We start from the raw sequence: 19921 nt of genomic DNA on the forward strand, positions 1-19921 counted from the left end.
GGGACCCAGGGGTGGGCTAGCAGGAGGCTGCGGGTCGGGAGTGAGGGGCACTGGCAGAGCTGGCTGAGGGGGAGCCCAGGGGTGGGCTAGCAGGGGGCTGCGGGTTGGGAGTGAGGGGCACCAGCAGAGCTGGGTGAGGGACCCAGGGGTGGGCTAGCAGGGGCTGCGGGTCGGGAGTGAGGGGCACTGGCAGAGCTGGGTGAGGGACCCAGGGGTGGGATAGCAGGGGGCTGTGGGTTGGGAGTGAGGGGCACCAGCAGAGCTGGCTGAGGGGGAGCCCAGGGGTGGGCTAGCAGGGGGCTGCGGGTTGGGAGTGAGGGGCACCAGCAGAGCTGGGTGAGGGACCCAGGGGTGGGCTAGCAAGGGCTGCGGGTCGGGAGTGAGGGGCACTGGCAGAGCTGGGTGAGGGACCCAGGGGTGGGATAGCAGGGGGCTGTGGGTGGCAGCTGGGAGTTACCCTCAACTCTCTTAGCTGTGCGCTTTCTCAGAAGCAGGACGCTCTGAGATTCACCATGTGGCAGAGCAGGGCTGGCTCTGGCCATCAAGGCTGCTTGTCTCTGTGCCCAGATCCTCTCTGGTGACCTTCCTTCAATCCCCTCTCCCTGCCTGCAGCTAATGCCTGGGGAGTGTCCTGTGAGCTGGGGGGGGAAGGGGTGGGATTCAGGATGCCCAAGGCAGCCCCTTTTAATAACAACAGAAGCAACGGCAGCAGGAGTTTCCACGGCCCCTTGACTGGCTGGGCTGGCAGACGCCCGGGGTGGCTCTGAGAGTCTCACCCCACGGCTGAGCCCATGTCCGAGAGGGTCGGGTGTTTCCAGCGGGGTGAGCTCAGGGGGCAGGAACGGTTGTGTCATTCCCATCAGAGTTCAGGGTGCTGCACTCCTGGACCCCAGGCAACCCAAAACCCCAAGAGCAGAGAGGCACTTGCCAGCCCTGCCCCAAAATGGGAGTGGCCAGCGCACAACAGTGATTGGAAACTTACCCAGCCAAGTGGTGAAAACTAACAGTAGAGCCCAGGAGTCCTGGCTCCCAGCCCCTCTGCGGTAGCATCTTAGCCCTGGTGTTCCCATGTGCTAGCTACTAACCCAGTGGATCTCCCCAGGCCTGTGGGGTCAGGGGGATGGAACAACTCCGGGAGGACGTCACCTGCTCCATCTGCTGGGACGTCTTGAGTGACCCCGTCTCCATCATAGAATATCAGGGTTGGAAGGGACCTCAAGAGGTCATCTAGTCCGACCCCCTGCTCAAAGCAGGACCGATCCCCGACTAAATCATCCCAGCCAGGGCTTTGTCAAGCCTGACCTTAAAAACTTCTAGGGAAGGAGATTCCACCACCTCCCTAGGTAACGCTTCACCACCCTCCTAGTGAAAAAGTTTTTCCTAATATCCAACCTAAACCTCCCCCACGGCAACTTGAGACCATTGCTCCTTGTTCTGTCATCTGCTACCACTGAGAACAGTCTAGAGCCATCCTCTTTGGAACCCCCTTTCAGGTAGTTGAAAGCAGCTATCAAATCCCCCCTCATTCTTCTCTTCTGCAGTCAAAAAAATCCCAGTTCCCTCAGCCTCTCCTCATAACTCATGTGTTCCAGTCCCCTAATCATTTTTGTTGCCCTCCGCTGGACTCTTTCCAATTTTTCCACATCCTTCTTGTAGTGTGGGGCCCAAAACTGGACACAGTACTCAGATGAGGCCTCACCAGTGTCGAATAGAGGGGAATGATCACGTCCCTCGATCTGCTGGCAATGCCCCTATTTATACAGCCCAAAATGCCATTGGCCTTCTTGGCAACAAGGGCACACTGCTGACTCATATCCAGCTTCTCGTCCACTGTCACCCCTAGGTCCTTTTCTGCATCAAGTGTGGCCACAACTTCTGCCGGGGCTGCCTCTCGACTCACTGGAGCCAGATCTCAGCCCAGGGGCACCGCTGCCCGGAGTGCCGGGATCCCTGCTCCGGGGATAGGATGATCCCAGACACAAGCGTCAAAAACCGAGCGGAGAAAATCACCAAGCCTCTGCAGGAAGAGACTGAGTCGGTGAGACCAGGCAGGCCGGATAAGGGGAAAAGGAGGTTTCTCTCGTAGGGGATGCTGGGCCCAATCCAGCCACAGGGCAGGGACTGGCTGACTCATGGGGGCAGGGGATGGGACACGGGGCCTTCCCCCTTTGGAGGGCACCAGCCCTGATCTGGGCCCAGGGTGGGGACTGATTATCTCAGAAGGGTGAGGAATGGGACACACAGACTCATAGACTGGTAGGCCAGAAAGGACCATCATGATCATCTAGTCTGAACTCCTGTACATTGCAGGCCACAGAACCTCATCTACTCGCTCCTATAATAGACCCCGAACCTCTGGCTGAATTACTGATGTCCTCAAATCATGATCGAAAGACTCCAAGTTACAGAGACTCCACCATTTACTCTAGTTCAAACCTGCAAGTGACCCGTGCCCCATACTGCAGGGGAAGGCAACCCCCCCGCCCCAGGTCTCTGCCAATCCGACCGGTGGGAAAATTCCTTCCCCACCCCAAATATGACGATCAGCTAAACCCTGAGCATTTGGGGGAGACTCACCAGCCCGACACCTGGGAAAGAACTGTCTATAGTAACTCAGAGCCCTCCCCATCTAGTGTCCCATCACTGGCCCTTGGGGATATTTGGTACGAGCCTTCACACATGAGCCATATGCCTTTGTAGACAACCTCATCATACCATCCCCTCCATAAACTTGTCACGCTCAGTCTTGAATCCAGTTAGGTTTTTTGTTCCTCTTTGGAGGCTGTTCCAGAACTTCACTCCTCCGATGTTTGGAAACCCTTGTCTAATTTCAAGGCTGAACTTGTTGCTGGCCAATTTATAGCCATTTGTTCTTGTGTCAAGGTTGGTGCTTAACTTAAATAACTCCCCTCCTTCCCTGGTATTTATCCCTCTGTTGTGTTTCTAGAGTGCAATCATAGCTCCCCTCACCTTTCTTTTGGTTCAGCTAAAGAAGCCAAGCTCTTTGAGTCTCCTCTTCTAAGGCAGGTTTTCCAGTCGTTGAATGATCCTAGTAGCCCTTCTCTCTACCTGTTCCAGTTTGAATTCATCTTTCTTAAACGTGGGAGACCAGAACTGGACACTCTGCTCCAGATGGGGGCTCACCAGTGCCTTGTATCATGGCAATAACACTTCCTGTCTCTGATGGAAATACAGTACCTCACCTGATACATCCTAGGGTTGCATCAGCCTTTTTCACGGCCACATCGCATTGGCAGCTCATAGTCATCCAGTCATCAGCCAATAAACCCAGGTCTTTCTCCTTCTCTGTCGCTTCCAACTGAGATGTCCCCACCTTGTAGCACAAATTCTTGTTGTTAATCCCAAAATGCATGACCTTGCACTTTTCACTATACATTTTTATTATTCCAGTTTTCAAGGTTGTCCAGATCTTCTGTATGATATTCCGGTCCTCCTCCATACTGGCAATACCTCCCAGTTGTGGGTCATCCCAAAATTTGATCAGCACACTCCCACTTTTTGTGCCTAGGTCATTAATGAAAATGTTAAATAAGATTGGTCCCAAGACCGATCCCCGAGGAACTCCACTAGTAACCTCCCTCCAGCCTGACAGTTCACCGTTCAGTTTGACCCATTGTAGTCTCCCTTTTAACCTCTCCTTACCCTTTCGATTCTCATCTTAATTCCCATCTTCTCCAATTTAATTTCCCATGTGTCACAGTATCAAATGCCTTACTGAAATCCACGCAGATTAGATCAACTGCGTTTCTTTTGTCTAGAAAATCAGTTATCTTCTCAAGGCAAGAGATCAGGTTGGTTTGGCATGATCTACCTTTTCTAAAGCCAGAATGTATTTTATGCCAATTACCATTTATCTCTATGTCCTTAACTACTGTCTCTTTCAAACCTTGGTCCAAGACCGTGCATAAAATTGAGGTCAAACTAATGGAACTGTGGTTTCCTGGATCACTTTTTTCCCCTTCTTAAATATATGTACTATATTAGCCATTCTCCCATAATGGGATACAAGCCCTGACTTTTACAGATTAATTACAATTCCTTGCTGTTGGGCTTGCAATTTTGTGTGCAGTTTCTTTAATATTCTTTGGTGGAGATGGTCCAGACCCCCCAGTTTGGTCCCATTAAGCTGTTTGAATTTGGCTTCCATTTCAGAGAATTCAGTGACAATTTCTACTCCCGTGTTCTTGTTCTCATTAGCCATCTTGCCACAAGCATCTCTATATGCTTATTAAAATCAGAGGCAAGATATTTGTTTAGCTGTTGGGCCATACCCATGTAACCCTTCTTCCAGGTGGAGCCAGCAGCAACCAGGGCCCGGTTCAATATCTAGGGGTTTCTTTTCAACAATACAACACAGAACCGGCACGAGCCCTCACCCAGTGACCTGAGAAATTTACACACCACCCTTGGGAGCCTCTCAGAGGCAAAACTTCCCCACTCGCAAGCACAGAGTCTGAGTGTAGAAAAGAAACTTTGAATAAAAGGAGGGAAGTACCTCGGCATTAATTTGGGAAAACACCACAAACAGGGTTCATAAACATAAACCATGAGCAAAAGACCCACCCCAAGTAGGTTGGGCAGTGCCCTTTTCCTGCAGGGTCTTAAGCCAGCAACCCAAAATTCCCTTTTACGTGCCCGTCCCTTCTCTGCACCCCATTCACAGTTGCTGTCCTTGGCCAGTGCAGCCCCAGAGTTCACAGGTGCATCTGCAGGGTTCACCTCCCACCCTAGGTGAAAACGGGACGGGGGAGAGAAGGAGGCACATTACTCACTCCGCGGCTCGGACACTCGCTTGTCACCCCTATGGCCGATTGCCGTGCCTCTCTGTGGGGCTCTGCTCTCTGGCCCTCTCTTCCAGCCGCCCTGCTGGCCGCTTGCCACCCCTCTCCGCCAGCCGCCCTGCTGGCCACACCAAGCTGACTTCTGGGCCCCCCACTTCACACAGCTCTCAGTGATTTCAGCTGTTCGTGGGGGAGCCTGACGGCTGGGGCACACTGGGCAGTGTCTTGCATCAGAGACACTGTCCCAAAGCAGATCTAATACATTGACCTAGGTATCAGCGATTTCAGCTCTGCAGCCTGTAACAAGACTCTCAACTGAGTCTCAATTAGCTTTGTTATTACACAGTGGAGAGAGGAAGGGACAAGTGGTGTTTGGGACCCTTAGGCAAGGCCCACAACACACATACATGTGTGTGTGAGTGTGAGTGTGAGTGTGTGTGTGTTCCATCGGGGTCGGCCAGGTACAGTTCTGCTGCCCTTCATGCCCCAATGACAAGGAGACTGGGGATCCAACACCAGCCAAAAGTGACCATTTGGGCAAGCAATCCCATCATGCTGAGCACCTAGGCAGGGTGGGTGTGCCCATCCAAAGGAGATCAGCTCCTGAAGTCCTTTTCCACAGCTCACCACCAGATCTCAGGGGAGACCTCATTCAACCTCTACTTACACTTATATCTGTAATCTCCACCCCACCCTCAGCGCTTAGCGGTCCCACTTCTTCTTTCCTTGTTTTCTTTTTATTTATAAGGCTAATTAACCTTTTAGTGTTTGTTTCAATTCCCTTTGCACGGTCTAACTCTGCTAGGCCTTTGGCAGTTCTCAGTTTTCTCTCCACTTTCTGACCTCCAGGAGGCAGCTTTCCTTGCTGATCCATCCCATCTTCCATTCCTCGTAGGCTTTCTGCTTTCTCTTAATTTCTCTTTGAGATCCTGGTTCATCCAGTTTGGTCGGCAACCCTTCCTATGGGCTTCTTTCTGGATGCAGACTCCAGAGAGTTTCTGCAATTTTGACTTAAAGTAATTCCAAGTCTCTTCCACATCCAGATCCTTGAGGTTTGCAGGCCATCCACTTCCCCAATTCCCTTAATGTTTTACAGTTTGGCCTTTTGAAATCCAGGACCCCCGGCTGCCAACCTGATTTCCTTTATCCTTCCATTTAATTTAACCTGAATAGCTCATGGTCACTCGAACCAAGGCTATCCTTTACAGCCAGTTCTTCAGTGCGGTCCTCGCTACTTACCAATACTAAATCTAAACTGATCTCACTTCTTGTTGCTTCGGTGACTACTCGGTGAAGAAATCTGTCAGCCGTCACATACAAAAATATCCAAGCCCTACCATTATTAGTAGCTCTTCTCCCCCAATCTCTGTCTGGAAAACGAAAGTCTCCCATAATCACACAATTCCCAGTGGTATTTATTTCATTCAAACTATCCATGGGGTTTCTATCCACCTCCAAACCGGATTCTGGGGGTCTGTAGCAGATCCGAAGCACTGTCCCTGGGGGCCTCTGGTAGCTTTCTTCCCCACAGTGATTTTGACAGAAACTGATTCTGTTTTATCCATTCCATCCCTTCTCGTTTCTTTCCACTCCACCTCGTCATGAGCAGACAATGCTACTCCACCACCTCTGCCTTTCTTCTTTCTTTCCTGTAATCCAGCCATGGCTGCTTCTGCCCCATGGTTCTGTTCACCCGATAATATCTCTTTTCCCGTCCCGCACCCATAGTTCTACTTCCTCCATTTTGTCACCCAGGTTACTGGCATTGCTGAGCAGACATCTTGCTGATTCTGCTTGGTTTTGCTTAGATTTCTCACGCAGGTAGGTACAGTCATTTTACTGCCAGTATCGGCCACCTGACTGTTAGTGTGGGTGCTCTTGGCACTATTGATCTTCTTCTCGTGCGTTCTCCTTCTCTCTGTCACTCCTTTCTCCTTTGCTGTGCCCTCTCCTACTTGATTTTCCTCCCGCTCAGTGTGAGAATCAGGCCTGGAGGTTCCATGAGCATCTCCCAGGGTTCCTAGTTTAAAGCCCTTTTCATCATCTGCCAACCTCCACCCCGGAAGTCTATCTCCCTGCCCATGCAGGTGGCGTCCGTCCCATAAGAAGAGTCATCTGTCTGTGAACGCCTCCCAGTGGTTGAACATCCCCAAGCCCTCGTTAGTCCCAGTGCCTGAGCCATCTGTTGATTATCGGCATCTGGTCTAGCCTTCGCTCTCCTCCTCCAGGGACAGGTAGCATCCCACTGAAGATCACTTTAGCCTCCATTTCTTTATATGTCTTCCCTAGCCTGGCACAGTCTCCCTTGATGTGTTCCAGCAAGGATCTAGGGGTATTTCCCCTCCAGAGAGTTCTGGCTCTGATGCAGCCCCAGGGCAGGGGGACTGGCTGGTTTGGGGGGGTGGGAATGGGGACCGGGGCTCTGATCTCGGGCACTGGCTGGGTTGGGGCTTGGGAAGGGTCACGGGGCTCTGGTGCAGGGGACTGGCTAGCTGAAGGGGGTGGGAATGGGGCATGGGGCTCTTATAAGGGGGCCATGGGACAGTCTCTCTTGGAGGGCGGGGTCCCAGGTCTGACCCTGCTCTCTCCCTGCAGCAGGGGCCGGGGGCTCAGCGGGAGCCGGGGCGCCCGGTGCAGTTGGTGCGTCTGGACGAGGAAGAGAACCTGATCCTGGATGAGGAGGCCCTGAGCCGCTGCCTGGAGCAGGGTGGGGTGGGGGACGCCCCCGTCTGCCTGGTGTCCATCATCGGGGAGCAGCGCCGGGGCAAATCCTTCCTGCTGAACTACCTGCTGCGCCAGCTCCGGAGCCCGGTGAGTGTGAACGGGGCAGGAGTGAGCTGTGGGTGTGAGCGGCCCCATCCTGCCCCCTGCTGGCAGGCTCAGAGCTGCACACGTGGCTGTGGGCAGCCCGCCCCTCACCATGTCCAGTTAGCTCAGGCCCTGGCTGGACCCTAACGCATCTGTCGGCCTGTCTGGAGCACAGCATGTCTCTCTCTCGTCTAGACAGCCGTGGGTCTGTTTGTCTATCAGATTACGATCACACCCGTCACCATGTATTCCTCCCTGCCCCACACTAGCACAATTAACCCCTGCCCCCCTCCCAGGGTTTGCAGCCCAGGGTAGGAGGGGGGGTATCAGTCACTCTCCTCCCCCACGCTGCACTGACCTCTCCCCCACCATGTTCCCTCCCAGCAGGACGCGAGGGACGGGTCATGGATGGGCCGGGAGGATGAGCCCCTGGAGGGGTTCGAGTGGCGTGCGGACGAGGAGCGAGTCACCAACGGGGTGTGGGCGTGGAGTCAGCCCTTCTGGGTCCCGGCCAAGGCGGGGAAGGTAATTGGGGGCGTTGGGAGTGCACAGGGAAGGGGGAGGAGGCCATGCGGGGGCTGGGAGAGGGGAACCAGGTGGAGAGAGAACAGGGGGGAATGGAGAAGAGACAGAAGTAAAGAGCTAACCCTGGGGGACTTCTGGGAAAGGTGAGAAGGAGATGCCAGGGGCCAAAGGGGCTGAGCAGGGGGCAGGCTCTGGGGGCGGAGGGGCCGTGGGTGGCTGGACAAAGCCGGGAGCTGACCTGGGGCTCTCACTCTTGGCCCCCCCAGGTGGCCGTGCTGCTGGTCGACACCGAGGGCTCCATGGGAATTGAGAGCAACAAGGAGACCAGCATCAAACTCTCCGCCTTTTCCATGCTGCTCAGCTCCTACCAGGTTGGGGGGCTCCCCGGGGGGCGCTGTGCTGCAGGGAGCAGGGTGGAGGCTCAGCGGGGGGTGCTCTCCCCTGGGGGTAAGGCCCGGCCCCAATGCCCCAGTGAGGCGCTAGGGGGCGCTGTGCTGCAGGGAGCGGGTGACGTGGCTGGGAAGGGGCCTGGGGCGGCCGTCCCTGCTCGTTGCTGTAGCTCTGTCTGTCTCGTGATTATTTGCAGATACTGAACACTGGCTGTCGGGTGAAGGACCCGGATCTCGAATACCTGGAGGTGAGGCCGGGCAGTGCAGAACGTGGCCGGGCCAGGTTCTCCCCTTATGCCCACAGTGTTATTATCCCTCCCCATAGCTCCTGTGGGGAAACTGAGGCCCAGAGAGAGAAACCGACTCTCCCACGGTCACATGGGCCTCTGGAGTCAGCACTGTCACCACACAGCCCAGCCTGGCTCTCTGCTCCCAGGTATCCGGCGTGGGCCGCTGGGCCAAAGTTAGGACCCCTCCCTCCCCTCCAGCCCAGCTCTGCCATTGGTGGGAAGGTGCTGGGGCCAGGTCCTGGGGCGGTTGCTCTGCCCCCCTGCACTGCTCTTCTCTTCTCTCCAGCCTCTTACCCAGCCCCAGCCCCGCTGGGTCGAGCCTCTGTCAGTCGCACCCTTAGTGACATCACTGCCAGCTGTGGTATATGGTGTGTCCTGCCCCTGTACTGAGCCCTGGGGGGATTCTCTGTTCAGGGGAGGGGTCGGCTTGGGAGGGTTTTATCTGCCCTCGCTGCCCCGGGTTCTGTCATTGGCAAAAACCTGGTTCACGCAGAGATATGAAGCCCTAGTCAGAGCTCAGGGAAATGCTACGTGGCTGACATTGCTCAAGGCGTGAGCAGAGCCATGGTTTGACCCCTGGGGCTGTGCAAAGAAAGTTGGAAGCGTCCATCAGCCCGAGGCAATGGGGTGTTTGTGGAGTGGAACCCCTTTGTAAAAGGACCCCAAATTTCGATCACTGACTCCCCCCCGCATTCCTCCCTTACCTCTATGGAGCACCTTGAGAGAAGGTGAAAGCCCTGAAACCGGATAGAGGAGGGGTTGCGCATTGACAGTCCTCCCCGCCCGTGCCAGACCCTCGTGTCCCACAGCCTCCCTCTCACTCCCATGGCCGGGTGCAGCTTCTTTCTCTCTGACCCACTGAAATCGTCTCTGTCCATCTCACAATTCATTTTGCACTCGCTGGGCCTCGCTCTCTGCCCTGGGCAGAGGAAGAAGCTCAGGTGTGGGGGTGGGGGGTGATCAGGCCCCTTTCTGTCCACAGGCAGGATCATTTCCCCCCAAACTAAACACCTCCCAGGTCCCAGACTCACCCCGCCCCTCTTTTCTCTCTGCAGATGTTTGTGCAGGTGGCCGAAGTGGTGGGAGAGGCCTATGGACTGGAGCCCATTCAGGTGAGATGGCTTCTCCCCCATCACCTGCTCTGCCCCATGTATCCCCACACTGCACCCCTCCCCCACTCCACAGCATGCTCCTGCCCCTTGCACCCCAGCCCCACTCCTGAGGGGTTGAGGTTTCCCCAGCAGACACTGTCCTTCTCCACGTCCCAGTGTCCCCCCACCCTCAACTCCCCTTCTGTCTCCCCTGCAGCACCTGGACCTACTGGTGCGGGACTGGAGCAGCTCCCGGGTCCTCGGAGCCCAGGGTGGGGAGCAGCATCTGAGACACGTCAGACAGGTGAGTGTGGGGCTTGGGGGGATGGGGAGTGGGACCCAGGGACTAGTTGTGATCCAGACCCAGTGTTTGGGATTGGTTGGCTCAGTGGTTGGGGAATGGGACACGGGGCCTTTCCCCTCTCAGGGGCTGGTAGCCCCACCCTTTGTAATGGTTGTGTGACAAATCCCATTATAAGACCCCTTTAAAGTTGCTTATAACTTTGCCAAACTGTAACTGTTTGGGCTGAAATTTTCCATGCTTGTTTTCTGCCGCCAGCTCAATTCATGGATGCTCCCTCCAGCTGTTTCTGAGAATGAGGCAAAAAACCCCACGTTGTTTGGCAATATTGAAAGAAAATTCTGATGTTCCTTTTTTTTTTTAAACATCTCTATCCTCCCCGCCCTCCCCGCTTCAGAGTAAGGACTCTAAATTTGTTTGGGGGTGGGGTGGCCAGTGTGTCAGGCATATGGCAGAGTCCGTCCACACAGACCATGCTCCAGGCCCTCCCAGCTCCACATGCTGCCCAGACTGAGCATGCCCCGTCCCCACAGAGCGACCAAGGATGCTCCAGCCTGGGGAGACAGAAGCAAAGCTGGACTTTCCCTGCAGTTTCTGCTCCAGGCCAGGCACCAGAACTGAGAGGGGACCTCCTGTCTCTCCCATGCTCTCAGTGAGCCCAGGTGGCGGGAGGAGGAAGCTGCTTGATTGCAGTGTGGACGGGAGAAAAGCCAGAGCAGGAGGAGGGAAAGGAGCAGGGTGGGACAAGGCATCTGGATAGACTGGGAATGGGGTGGGGGGTTGGAGAGGCTGAGACCTGGGACTCACTCCTTTCTCTTCCTGCCATCCCCTGTCTCGTTCACTGCCCCCCTTCCAATGCCTACCGCAAACGAGGCCGGGCTCCTCCAGACCCTCTCTGACTGCCTGGCAGGTCTGGCTAATGTTAACACAGGTGTTTGTGTGTCAATGTAACCATTGCCCCTGGCTCGGCAGAAGCTGGAGGCGAGGTCCCCTTGCAAACACCCCAAGGCCCTGGAAGTGCTGAAGAGAAGGAGCAGCTGCTGTTACCTGATGCCCTTCCCTGGCGAGCGGATCGCGATGGGGAGCGAGGGAAGGCTGAGAGGTAACGGACCCAGGACAGTGGCTCTAAGCCCCCTGCCCTGTGCAGAGCAATGTGACTGATCCTGCCCGTGCGTGGCAGGTAGAGAGAAGGAAGAATCAGACAGGCCCTGTATTCCTCCACCATCGTCCATCTCTCTCCCCTTTGCAGACATGGGTGAGAAATTCCGGAAGAGCCTGAGGGACTACGTCACCGCCCTGGTGAGCACGGCTGGTCAACACGTCCGGAGGGACCGGCATTGGGAGGTGCTGACAGGGACACAACTCGCTGCCAAGATAAAGGTGGGGACTGGCCAGCTGTGCTGGAGGGAGCAGGAAGGGGATGCTCTCCCCTTGCTGTCAGTGATGACCCCAATACCCCCAATTCCCCAGCTGCCCCACCTCAGAGGTGGCTGCATCTCAGCGCCAGGCAAGCCATCCCCATGTTCCCAGCCTTTCTAAGCCCTGTAGAGTCTGTGACGTGATGATTTCTTTTGGTTCCTTTGCAGAATTTATCTGATGTGATGAAGAAACATCGCTCCGGCTTCTCCTCTCCCTGTCAGGTACCATCTCTGCCTCTGACCTGATAGTGGGGTGTCTCCTTTCCCCCTTCCATGCCAGGGCTGGTGAGATGCTGGGAACTGGGGCCATCCTACTGGAGGTGGCTGGGAAAAGATCTCAGGTTCTTGGACTCCAAGGTAGAAGAATTTGACTAGACTAGAGGGTGGCTGATGATGGAGGGTTTGGCCAGTCTACGGATGCATGTCCAGTTCAGAGGTCCATAACATCAACATGTCTGTCCCCAGGCATGGGGACATACCTGCCCTATGTAAATGACAGCAGTTTATCAGAGCTGGCCCCAAAGTGGGGATTTTTGTGCAGAGCCCATTGAGTTTCCTACAACCCCCCCAAATGTTTCCATTTGGCAACGCTGCCCACATGGCTCCCATAGTTCATGCTCCTCACGTGCCTCATTCTTCTCCAGGGGTTGGTGCAACAGGGGGGCACTCAGCTCTCATGAGCACCTCCAGTCAGCTGGGTGCAATCCTGCATTCTTCCCTTTTTCTCTTCCGGGTGCCCCTGTTGCGGTTTTAATATGGAGATATACCTATCTCATAGAGCTGGAAGGGACCTTGAAAGGACATCGAGTCCAGTCCCCTGCCTTTACAGCAGGACCAAGTACCGTCCCTGACAGACTTTTTTTTTTTTTGCCCCAGATCCCTAAATGGCCCCCTCAAGGATTGAAATCACAACCCAGGGTTTAGCAGGCCAATGCTCAAACCACTGAGGAATCCCTCCCCCGGTTGCCATAGTCAGGGGTGCCTCAGCCCTCCGGCTAAGTCACCCATAGTCTAAAGACACACCAAGCAACCTCTTCCCGGGTAACACAGTCCAACAAATGGTTGGCCCCCTCTGGGGTCTTGAGCCGCATCTCTGGGCCTCTTTAAACTCTAGTCCCTTTCTCAGGCTCCAAAACTAAACTTGCCCCCTTCTCAGGGCTTTGGCCACTGCACCAGTGGCCGGTGGGGGACCTGGGCTCGCTCACTACTCGGAGTCCCAACTCAGGGACCCTGCAAGTAGCAGCCACCTGCTGCTTTCTTTCCTAATTGCTACTGCTGCATTTCTTGGGGTGCTTCCTACTCTGTCCCATCACCCTCTTGCGTTCTCTCTCTGTTCCCTCTCTCAGCAGGGTCTCCCCCAGGCCTCCTTGCCTGGAGAGTTTCTCTGTCTTGATTTATCAGGGTCTTCTCAAGCCTCTGTGCCTGGACAGTTTCCCAGTCCTGTCCCGGTGTGAGCAGGGCTTCTCCCCAGTCTCTTTCCCTGTGGAGTGTCACAGCCTTTTAGTTTTTCTTTACCCTTCCCGTCCCAGCCAGCGATTGCCCTGCTCAGCCCCTGTAGCTCCTTTTAACTGAGCCTGCCACACCCTGATTGGCTGCTTCGCTGCAGCCTTTCTAGGCAGGCCTGGAGGACCCACCCTCACTGCTCCTTTACCTGGGGTGGGGTGTGCTAGGACTGCAGGGCCTCCAGCAGAGGAATCTAAAGGGCCAGGTGCTCCGCATCCCAGTTGAGCATCCTGGTTGGACGGCACCTCCCATGAGCCTGGCCTCAGAGGACAATGGAGCAACTAGACTTCATCTCCCATGATGCACCAGCATCTCCTTGTTTGGTGAGGGGAAGCCTGGCATCATGGCCCCGGTGCACCATGGGAGTTCTAGTCCAACCAGGGAGCTGGACATATAGAGGAGAATGAGGCAGCCAAGCTACATTTCCCACAATGCACCACAACATCCTTTTATGGTGAGGGGAAGCCAGGCGTTATGGCTGTAGTGCGTCATGGGAGGCACATGTGGCAAGATGGGGGAAGGTGGCTCTAAATCCACTATTGTGATCCTGAATTCAGGGAGCCAGGGTCCCAGGACTGCCCGGCGATGGAGGGTCCAAGCCTGAGTCAAGCCAGGAGCTGGGTTCAAGCCCTGTTGCTTTGCAGCATAGCCTTAGCCCTGCTGGACTTGTGCTCTGGGAGGCCACCCAGAGTATCCCACAATCCCACAGGGCCGACTTTCTTTCCCCTCTGGCCAGTCAAGGTTGCTGGACAGTCCAGTTTTCCCAGGCTGCACCACCACCAAAGGGGAAAAGGGCAGAAGCAGCTAGGGAGGGCGCTAGGAAGTCTGGGATATGGGTGGTTGCACTCAGGCCTGCACAATGCAGTATAGATGCTGGAGCTCCGAGCAGGAACCCAGGGTTCAGCCAGTCCTGACCTGGGGTGTCAAATGAGTGTAGACGCTCCAGCCCTAGGTTAATAGCCCCAGGGGCTGCTAACTCCATTCCTACTAACTCTGGGCTTACATCGCAGTGTAGACATAACCAGAGGCATGGACGGCAAAGTTGTCTTGGGTGTCAGCCTCAGATTGGCTGGGCCAGGTGCTAACCAGGTCCCCTTCTACAGAAAAATTGGGGTGGGGGTGCAGCTTATGTTCTTGTGGGGGATAGACCAACCTAGCTATTCTGGAATAACTACACCCCAAAAACCACTCCAGAATAACACCACAGCAGAGACTGTTCTGGAGTCATTGTGTTACCCAGTCAATTTAGGGCTCCCCACCTATACCCTAGCTAGGACTGAAGGCATCAGCCCGTCAATTTAAGGCACCCTCACCCTTTCCCTACAAAGGACTTGGGGTGTAAGACACATAAGAGCATAAGAGCTTCCATTCTGGGTCGGACCAAAGGTCCATCTAGCCAAGAATCCTGTCCTCCAACAGTGGCCAATGGCCGTTGCCCCAGAGGGAGTGAACAGAACAGGTTATGAACAACTGATCCATCCCCTCTCTCCCTTTCCCAGCTTCTGGCAAACCTATCCGTACCCACGGGGCTCAGGAAGAAACCGGATCAATTTAAGTACCCGCCCTTCCCCTCGGGGCTCAGGGCTGTAGGGGTCTGTGGTGCCTTTTCCCAGCGAAAGAGCCTGATGCAGTTTTACTCTAAACATCTATTTATTAGCAACACACACAGAACACATATACCGAGCAAATCCCTTATGCTCACCACTCCCAACATACAGACAAATTTCACCCCATGGCCAGTCAGGATTCACTCATCAGGGGGTTCCCGGAGCCCACACACATCACGATCGTGCAGAGGGGTCAGAGTTCCTACAGTTTGATGTTGTACTGCAATCCGGAAATGCTTTCCATAGAGCAATGTTTTTCATTTACATTATACAGGTAAAACTAGCTCCCTCCTTCAGATTGACTAAACCTATCACATTATCCCACACTCCTAAATAACAGAAATTTTAACCTATTACACACTGGCATCTATGTGTCCTCCTTTCTGCCCAAGTTTTTTACATTTTATCTTTCATTCCCAAATTGTAACTTAGTTGTGACCTTCTCTGTTTATGCAGAGGGCAGCATAAAACGCTGGTCAGAGTTTATTTCACCATTTGTTGAGTCTCCTTCTGTATCTTGCCTAATTTCTCAGCCTCTGGGCATCTCTACTTTACCACCTCCAGAGGTCTAACGCTCATCAGGGACATTCCTGAGGTGGGGGTTGTTGGTTTTTTTCAATTTTAGTGGTGATATCTCTGAGTTTCACCCAAGTGTGGTTTAATATGTGGGAGTTGATCAGGTCTCAGGCCAACAATTGCTCCTCCACAACAAGATTTAACCCAGCCCAGAACACTACTCCCTCTCCACACCAAAAAAGAGCTGAGATTCACACCCAAACCACCTGCCTCCTGGAGATTGATAAAACCCCCAAACACCACCAGACCCGTGAGAGCTGGCAACACTGATGCGCTGTCGGGTGTCAGCCTCAGGCCAAGCCCGGCTGGGACAGGGGTTTGCAGAGTCCTTGGCTACAGGAAGGTGCTGCAGATGCAAAGTGCAGGTCGGGGTGGGAAGGGAGCCGAGGCTGGGCTGCCGTGAGGAACAAACTGGAGGCTGGCGGTACCAGAAGCCCCAAGCAGCTGCCACCCCAGCTATCAGCGTCTCTCTGTTACTTGAGGTTGCTGTGGTGGAAGCTGCAGCCACTAGGTGGAGGCAGGTCCCGATAAACGGCGGCTCACCCCAGCCTTGTCCTCCTGGCACAGATGGCCAACACCTTCCACAACCAGAGAGTCCTGGACAGGGCCCGCGCAGACCACGCTGTGTTTCTGAAGGAGAAGGTGAGTCCAAGGGGGCAGCTTTGTCCCCAGCCAGGGGAACCCAAGGGAAACTTCCTGGCCAGCCCTGCAGGCTATGGGATTTGTGGCAAGAGATAAGAGTTCAGGCCTCTAGCTCCCAGGGATGCTGCATGGATGGGAGACTCCAAACCTGGCACAAGAGGGGGCCCAATCTCGAACCTGAGGACTGTGCAGCACCCAGCATGATGGAGGCCCCAAATTCAGGTGGGGGTTGGTCTGTGCAGCACCTCGCATGGGAGGGGGCCAGTTTCAGGCAGGAAATCTGAGCTGTGCCCGGCCCAGTGGGAGCTCTGATCTCAGCTGAGGGTTGTCTGTATGACCCGGACCCTGATCTCGGACGGTGAGGAGGTCTGTGCAATGCCCCATGTGAAGTGGGCCCCAATCTTAGGATGGAGCTGTGCCGTGCTTGCCCTTTTCAACGCTCTTGGCCGTCTCCTCTCCCGGCGGGCGCAGGACGGCGGCTCCCGGAACGTGGTCGCCTGCCTCAAGGTGCGGCCGGGCAAGATGGCGGAGCTGTTCGCGGAGCGGCGTGGGCAGTTGCTGGGGCGATGCTGGACGGACATGCGGGAGCCGGCGCCAGAGAAAGAGGCCCAGCTGACAGGGCTGGAGGAGGAGCTGACGCGGGAGGCCGAGACCTTCCTGGAGAGCTATGGGAAGCGCTTCAAGAAATTTGTCACGGCGGTGGGCGTGGGCGCGGGGGCGGTGGCCCTGGCAACCGTGGGCGGAGTTGCTGGTGCAGGAATTGCCGCTGCTGCCATGGGTGCAGAAGCGGCTGTGGTGCTCAGTGTGTCGGGGGCAGCAGGCATTGGGGTTGGGGCGGGCGCCGTGGCCGGGGGGTGTGTGGGCGGGGGTGTGGGCATGGGAGTTGGTGGGAAGATCACCCAGAAGGACAAGAAGAGGGCCAAGGCTGCCGCCGGCCAACGGGAGGAGGGGGACGGCACTGTGGAGGTGTCCGATACGGCTCCCCTGATCTGAACGGCACCCCCCCAGTCTGGGGGTGATGAATGGGGTGACGGGGCTGCAGCGTGGCACAGACACGTCACCCACAAACCACCCCACAGTGGGGCAGCCGTCGCCCACCGATTCTAAGAAGGGACATTAGACTCATAGAATTTTAGGGTTGGAAGGGACCTCAGGGGGTATCTAGTCCAACCCCCTGCTCAAAGCAGGACCAATCCCCGACTAAATCATCCCAGCCAGGGCTTGGTCAAGTCTGACCTTAAAAACCTCTAAGGAAGGAGATTCCACCACCTCCCTAGGTAACGCATTCCAGTGCTTCACCACCCTCCTAGTGAAAAAGCTTTTCCTAATATCCAACCTAAACCTCCCCCACTGCAACTTGAGACCATTACTCCTTGTCCTGTCCTCTTCTACCACTGAGAATAGTCTAGAGCCATCCTCTTTGGAGCCCCCTTTCAGGTAGTTGAAAGCAGCTATCAAATCCCTCCTCATTCTTCTCTTCCGCAGTCGAAACAATCCCAGTTCCCTCAGCCTCTCCTCATAAGTCATGTGTTCCAGTCCCCTAATCATTTTTGTTGCCTTCCGCTGGACTCTTTCCAATTTTTCCACATCCTTCTTGTAGTGTGGGGCCCAAAACTGGACACAGTACTCCAGATGAGGCCTCACCAATGTTGAATAGAGGGGAACGATCACGTCCCTTGATCTGCTGGCAATGTCCCTACTTATACATCCCAAAATGCCATTGGCCTTCTTGGCAACAAGGGCACACTGTTGACTCATATCCAGCTTCTCGTCCACTGTAACCCCTAGGTCCTTTTCTGCAGAACTGCTGCCCAGCCACTCGGTCCCTAGTCTGTAGCGGTGCATGGGATTCTTCCATCCTAAGTGCAGGACTCTGCACTTGTCCTTGTTGAACCTCATCAGATTTCTTTTGGCCCAATCCTCTAATTTGTCTAGGTCCCTCTGTATCCTATCCCTGCCCTCCAGCGTATCTACCTCTCCTCCCAGTTTAGTGTCATCTGCAAACTTGCTGAGGGTGCAATCCACCCCATCCTCCAGATCATTTATGAAGATATTGAACAAAACCAGCCCCAGGACCGACCCTTGGGGCACTCCACTTGATACCGGCTGCCAACTAGACATGGAGCCATTGATCAGTACCCGTTGAGCCCGACAATCTAGCCAACTTTCTATCCACCTTATAGTGCATTCATCCAGCCCATACTTCTTTAACTTGCTGGCAAGAATACTGTGGGAGACCGTGTCAAAAGCTTTGCTAAAGTCAAGGAGCAACACATCCACTGCTTTCCCCTCATCCACAGAGCCAGTTATCTCATCATAGAAGGCAATTAGATTAGTCAGGCATGACTTGCTGTCATAAATATAAAGGGAAGGGTAAACCCCTTTGAAATCCCTCCTGGCCAGGGGAAAGCTCCTCTCACCTGTAAAGGGTTAAGAAGCTAAAGGTAACCTCGCTGGCACCTGACCAAAATGACCAATGAGGAGACAAGATACTTTAAAAAGCTGGGAGGAGGGAGAGAAACAAAGGGTCTGGGTCTGTCTGTATGCTGTGCTTGGCCAGGGATAGACCAGGAATGGAGTCTTAGAACTTTTAGTAAGTAATCTAGCTAGGTATGTGTTAGATTATGATTTCTTTAAATGGCTGAGAAAAGAATTGTGCTGAATAGAATAACTATTTCTGTCTGTGTATCTTTTTGTAACTTAAGGTTTTGCCTAGAGGGGTTCTCTATGTTTTTGAATCTAATTACCCTGTAAGATATCTACCATCCTGATTTTACAGGGGGGATTTCTTCATTTCTATTTACTTCTATTTTCTATTAAAAGTCTTCTTGTAAAAAACTGAATGTTTTTTCATTGTTCTCAGATCCAAGGGTTTGGGTCTGTGGTCACCTATGCAAATTGGTGAGGCTTTTTATCCAACATTTCCCAGGAAAGGGGGGGGTGCAAGTGTTGGGAGGATTGTTCATTGTTCTTAAGATCCAAGGGTCTGGGTCTGTAGTCACCTAGGCAAATTGGTGAGGCTTTTTACCAAACCTTGTCCAGGAAGTGGGGTGCAGGGTTTTGGGAAGTATTTTGGGGGGAAAGACGCGTCCAAACAGCTCTTCCCCAGTAACCAGTATTAGTTTGGTGGTGGTAGCGGCCATTCCAAGGACCACGGGTGGAATACTTTGTACCTTGGGGAAGTTTTGACCTAAGCTGGTAAAGATAAGCTTAGGAGGTTTTTCATGCAGGTCCCCACATCTGTACCCTAGAGTTCAGAGTGGGGGAGGAACCTTGACATGGTGGCATAGTGGTGGGATTAACCTGAAATCATTTTGAGATCCAGTTGAGATTTTTTGAACTAGAAATACAGATTTTAAAAAGAAATTATTTTTTCCTTTGGAAAGGAAGTCCAGAAAGCAGTTGAAACTGAAAGCAGATTGTTTTTTTCTCTGCTTTGTGGCCAAGCAGAGACAAAAGGGGATTATCTTGTGAATTGCAGGTTTTCTTTGCCTGGAGGCAGGGTACTTAACTCCTGCAGGGAAATTCACAGTCTTCCAACCCAGAGGTTTTTTTTTTCTTTTCTTCCTAAAAGTAAATAGGGGGTGTGTGTTCTACCCATTTGCTTTTTCTTTGGGCTGGGTAAGCAGGTTTCCAAGTAGTTGGAGGTTTTTTGCTTTAAGTTGGGCCCAGAGCAGAGACAAGGGAATTGTCTTTTTCTGTAGGCTGACAATCACTATCAGAGAATAGGTATTCTATTCCAGCACAGCAAAATTTTACAGCCAAGTTTTGTTTGTTTTTTCTAAACCTCGGGTGTAAAGTTAGTTAAAAACAGAGAGGTTAGAATGACCAAATCCTCAGCTCGACTACAGCTGGAATTAGCCAAATTTCAGGCTGAGGAAAGACAAAGGGAACATGAAAGACAGATAGAACTCATGCGGCTGGAGAAGGAGGTACAGGAGGCTGCCCACAAGAGGGAAATGGAGGCAA

The 19921-nt window shown here is 53.9% G+C and overlaps 2 protein-coding genes across 2 annotated transcripts in view; both read left to right on the top strand.

The window, feature by feature from the left end:
- The window catches only part of LOC144265861 (prostasin-like), a 363252-nt gene that overhangs the window by 116206 nt on the left and 227125 nt on the right, over positions 1-19921 (top strand).
- Positions 1121-17250, top strand: LOC144266305 (RING finger protein 112-like). The gene is made up of 13 exons (XM_077819750.1): positions 1121-1222; positions 1862-2038; positions 7398-7613; positions 7998-8135; positions 8402-8506; positions 8722-8772; positions 9870-9926; positions 10123-10209; positions 11179-11308; positions 11456-11586; positions 11793-11846; positions 15878-15952; positions 16424-17250. Exons 1-13 carry the CDS (start codon positions 1121-1123, stop codon positions 16943-16945), a joined length of 1845 nt encoding a protein of 614 aa, XP_077675876.1. The 3' UTR covers positions 16946-17250.

This window comes from Eretmochelys imbricata, chromosome 6 (assembly GCF_965152235.1).
Source record: "Eretmochelys imbricata isolate rEreImb1 chromosome 6, rEreImb1.hap1, whole genome shotgun sequence".
Classification (NCBI taxonomy): domain Eukaryota; kingdom Metazoa; phylum Chordata; order Testudines; family Cheloniidae; genus Eretmochelys; species Eretmochelys imbricata.

Coding starts and splice junctions, on each gene's coding strand:
- LOC144266305 (XM_077819750.1), top strand. CDS start 1,121: ATGGAACAACTCCGGGAGGACGTCACCTGCTCCATCTGCTGGGACGTC. Junction 2,039..7,397: donor TGCAGGAAGAGACTGAGTCG/GTGAGACCAGGC, acceptor CTCTCCCTGCAG/CAGGGGCCGGGGGCTCAGCG. Junction 8,773..9,869: donor CGGATCTCGAATACCTGGAG/GTGAGGCCGGGC, acceptor TTCTCTCTGCAG/ATGTTTGTGCAGGTGGCCGA.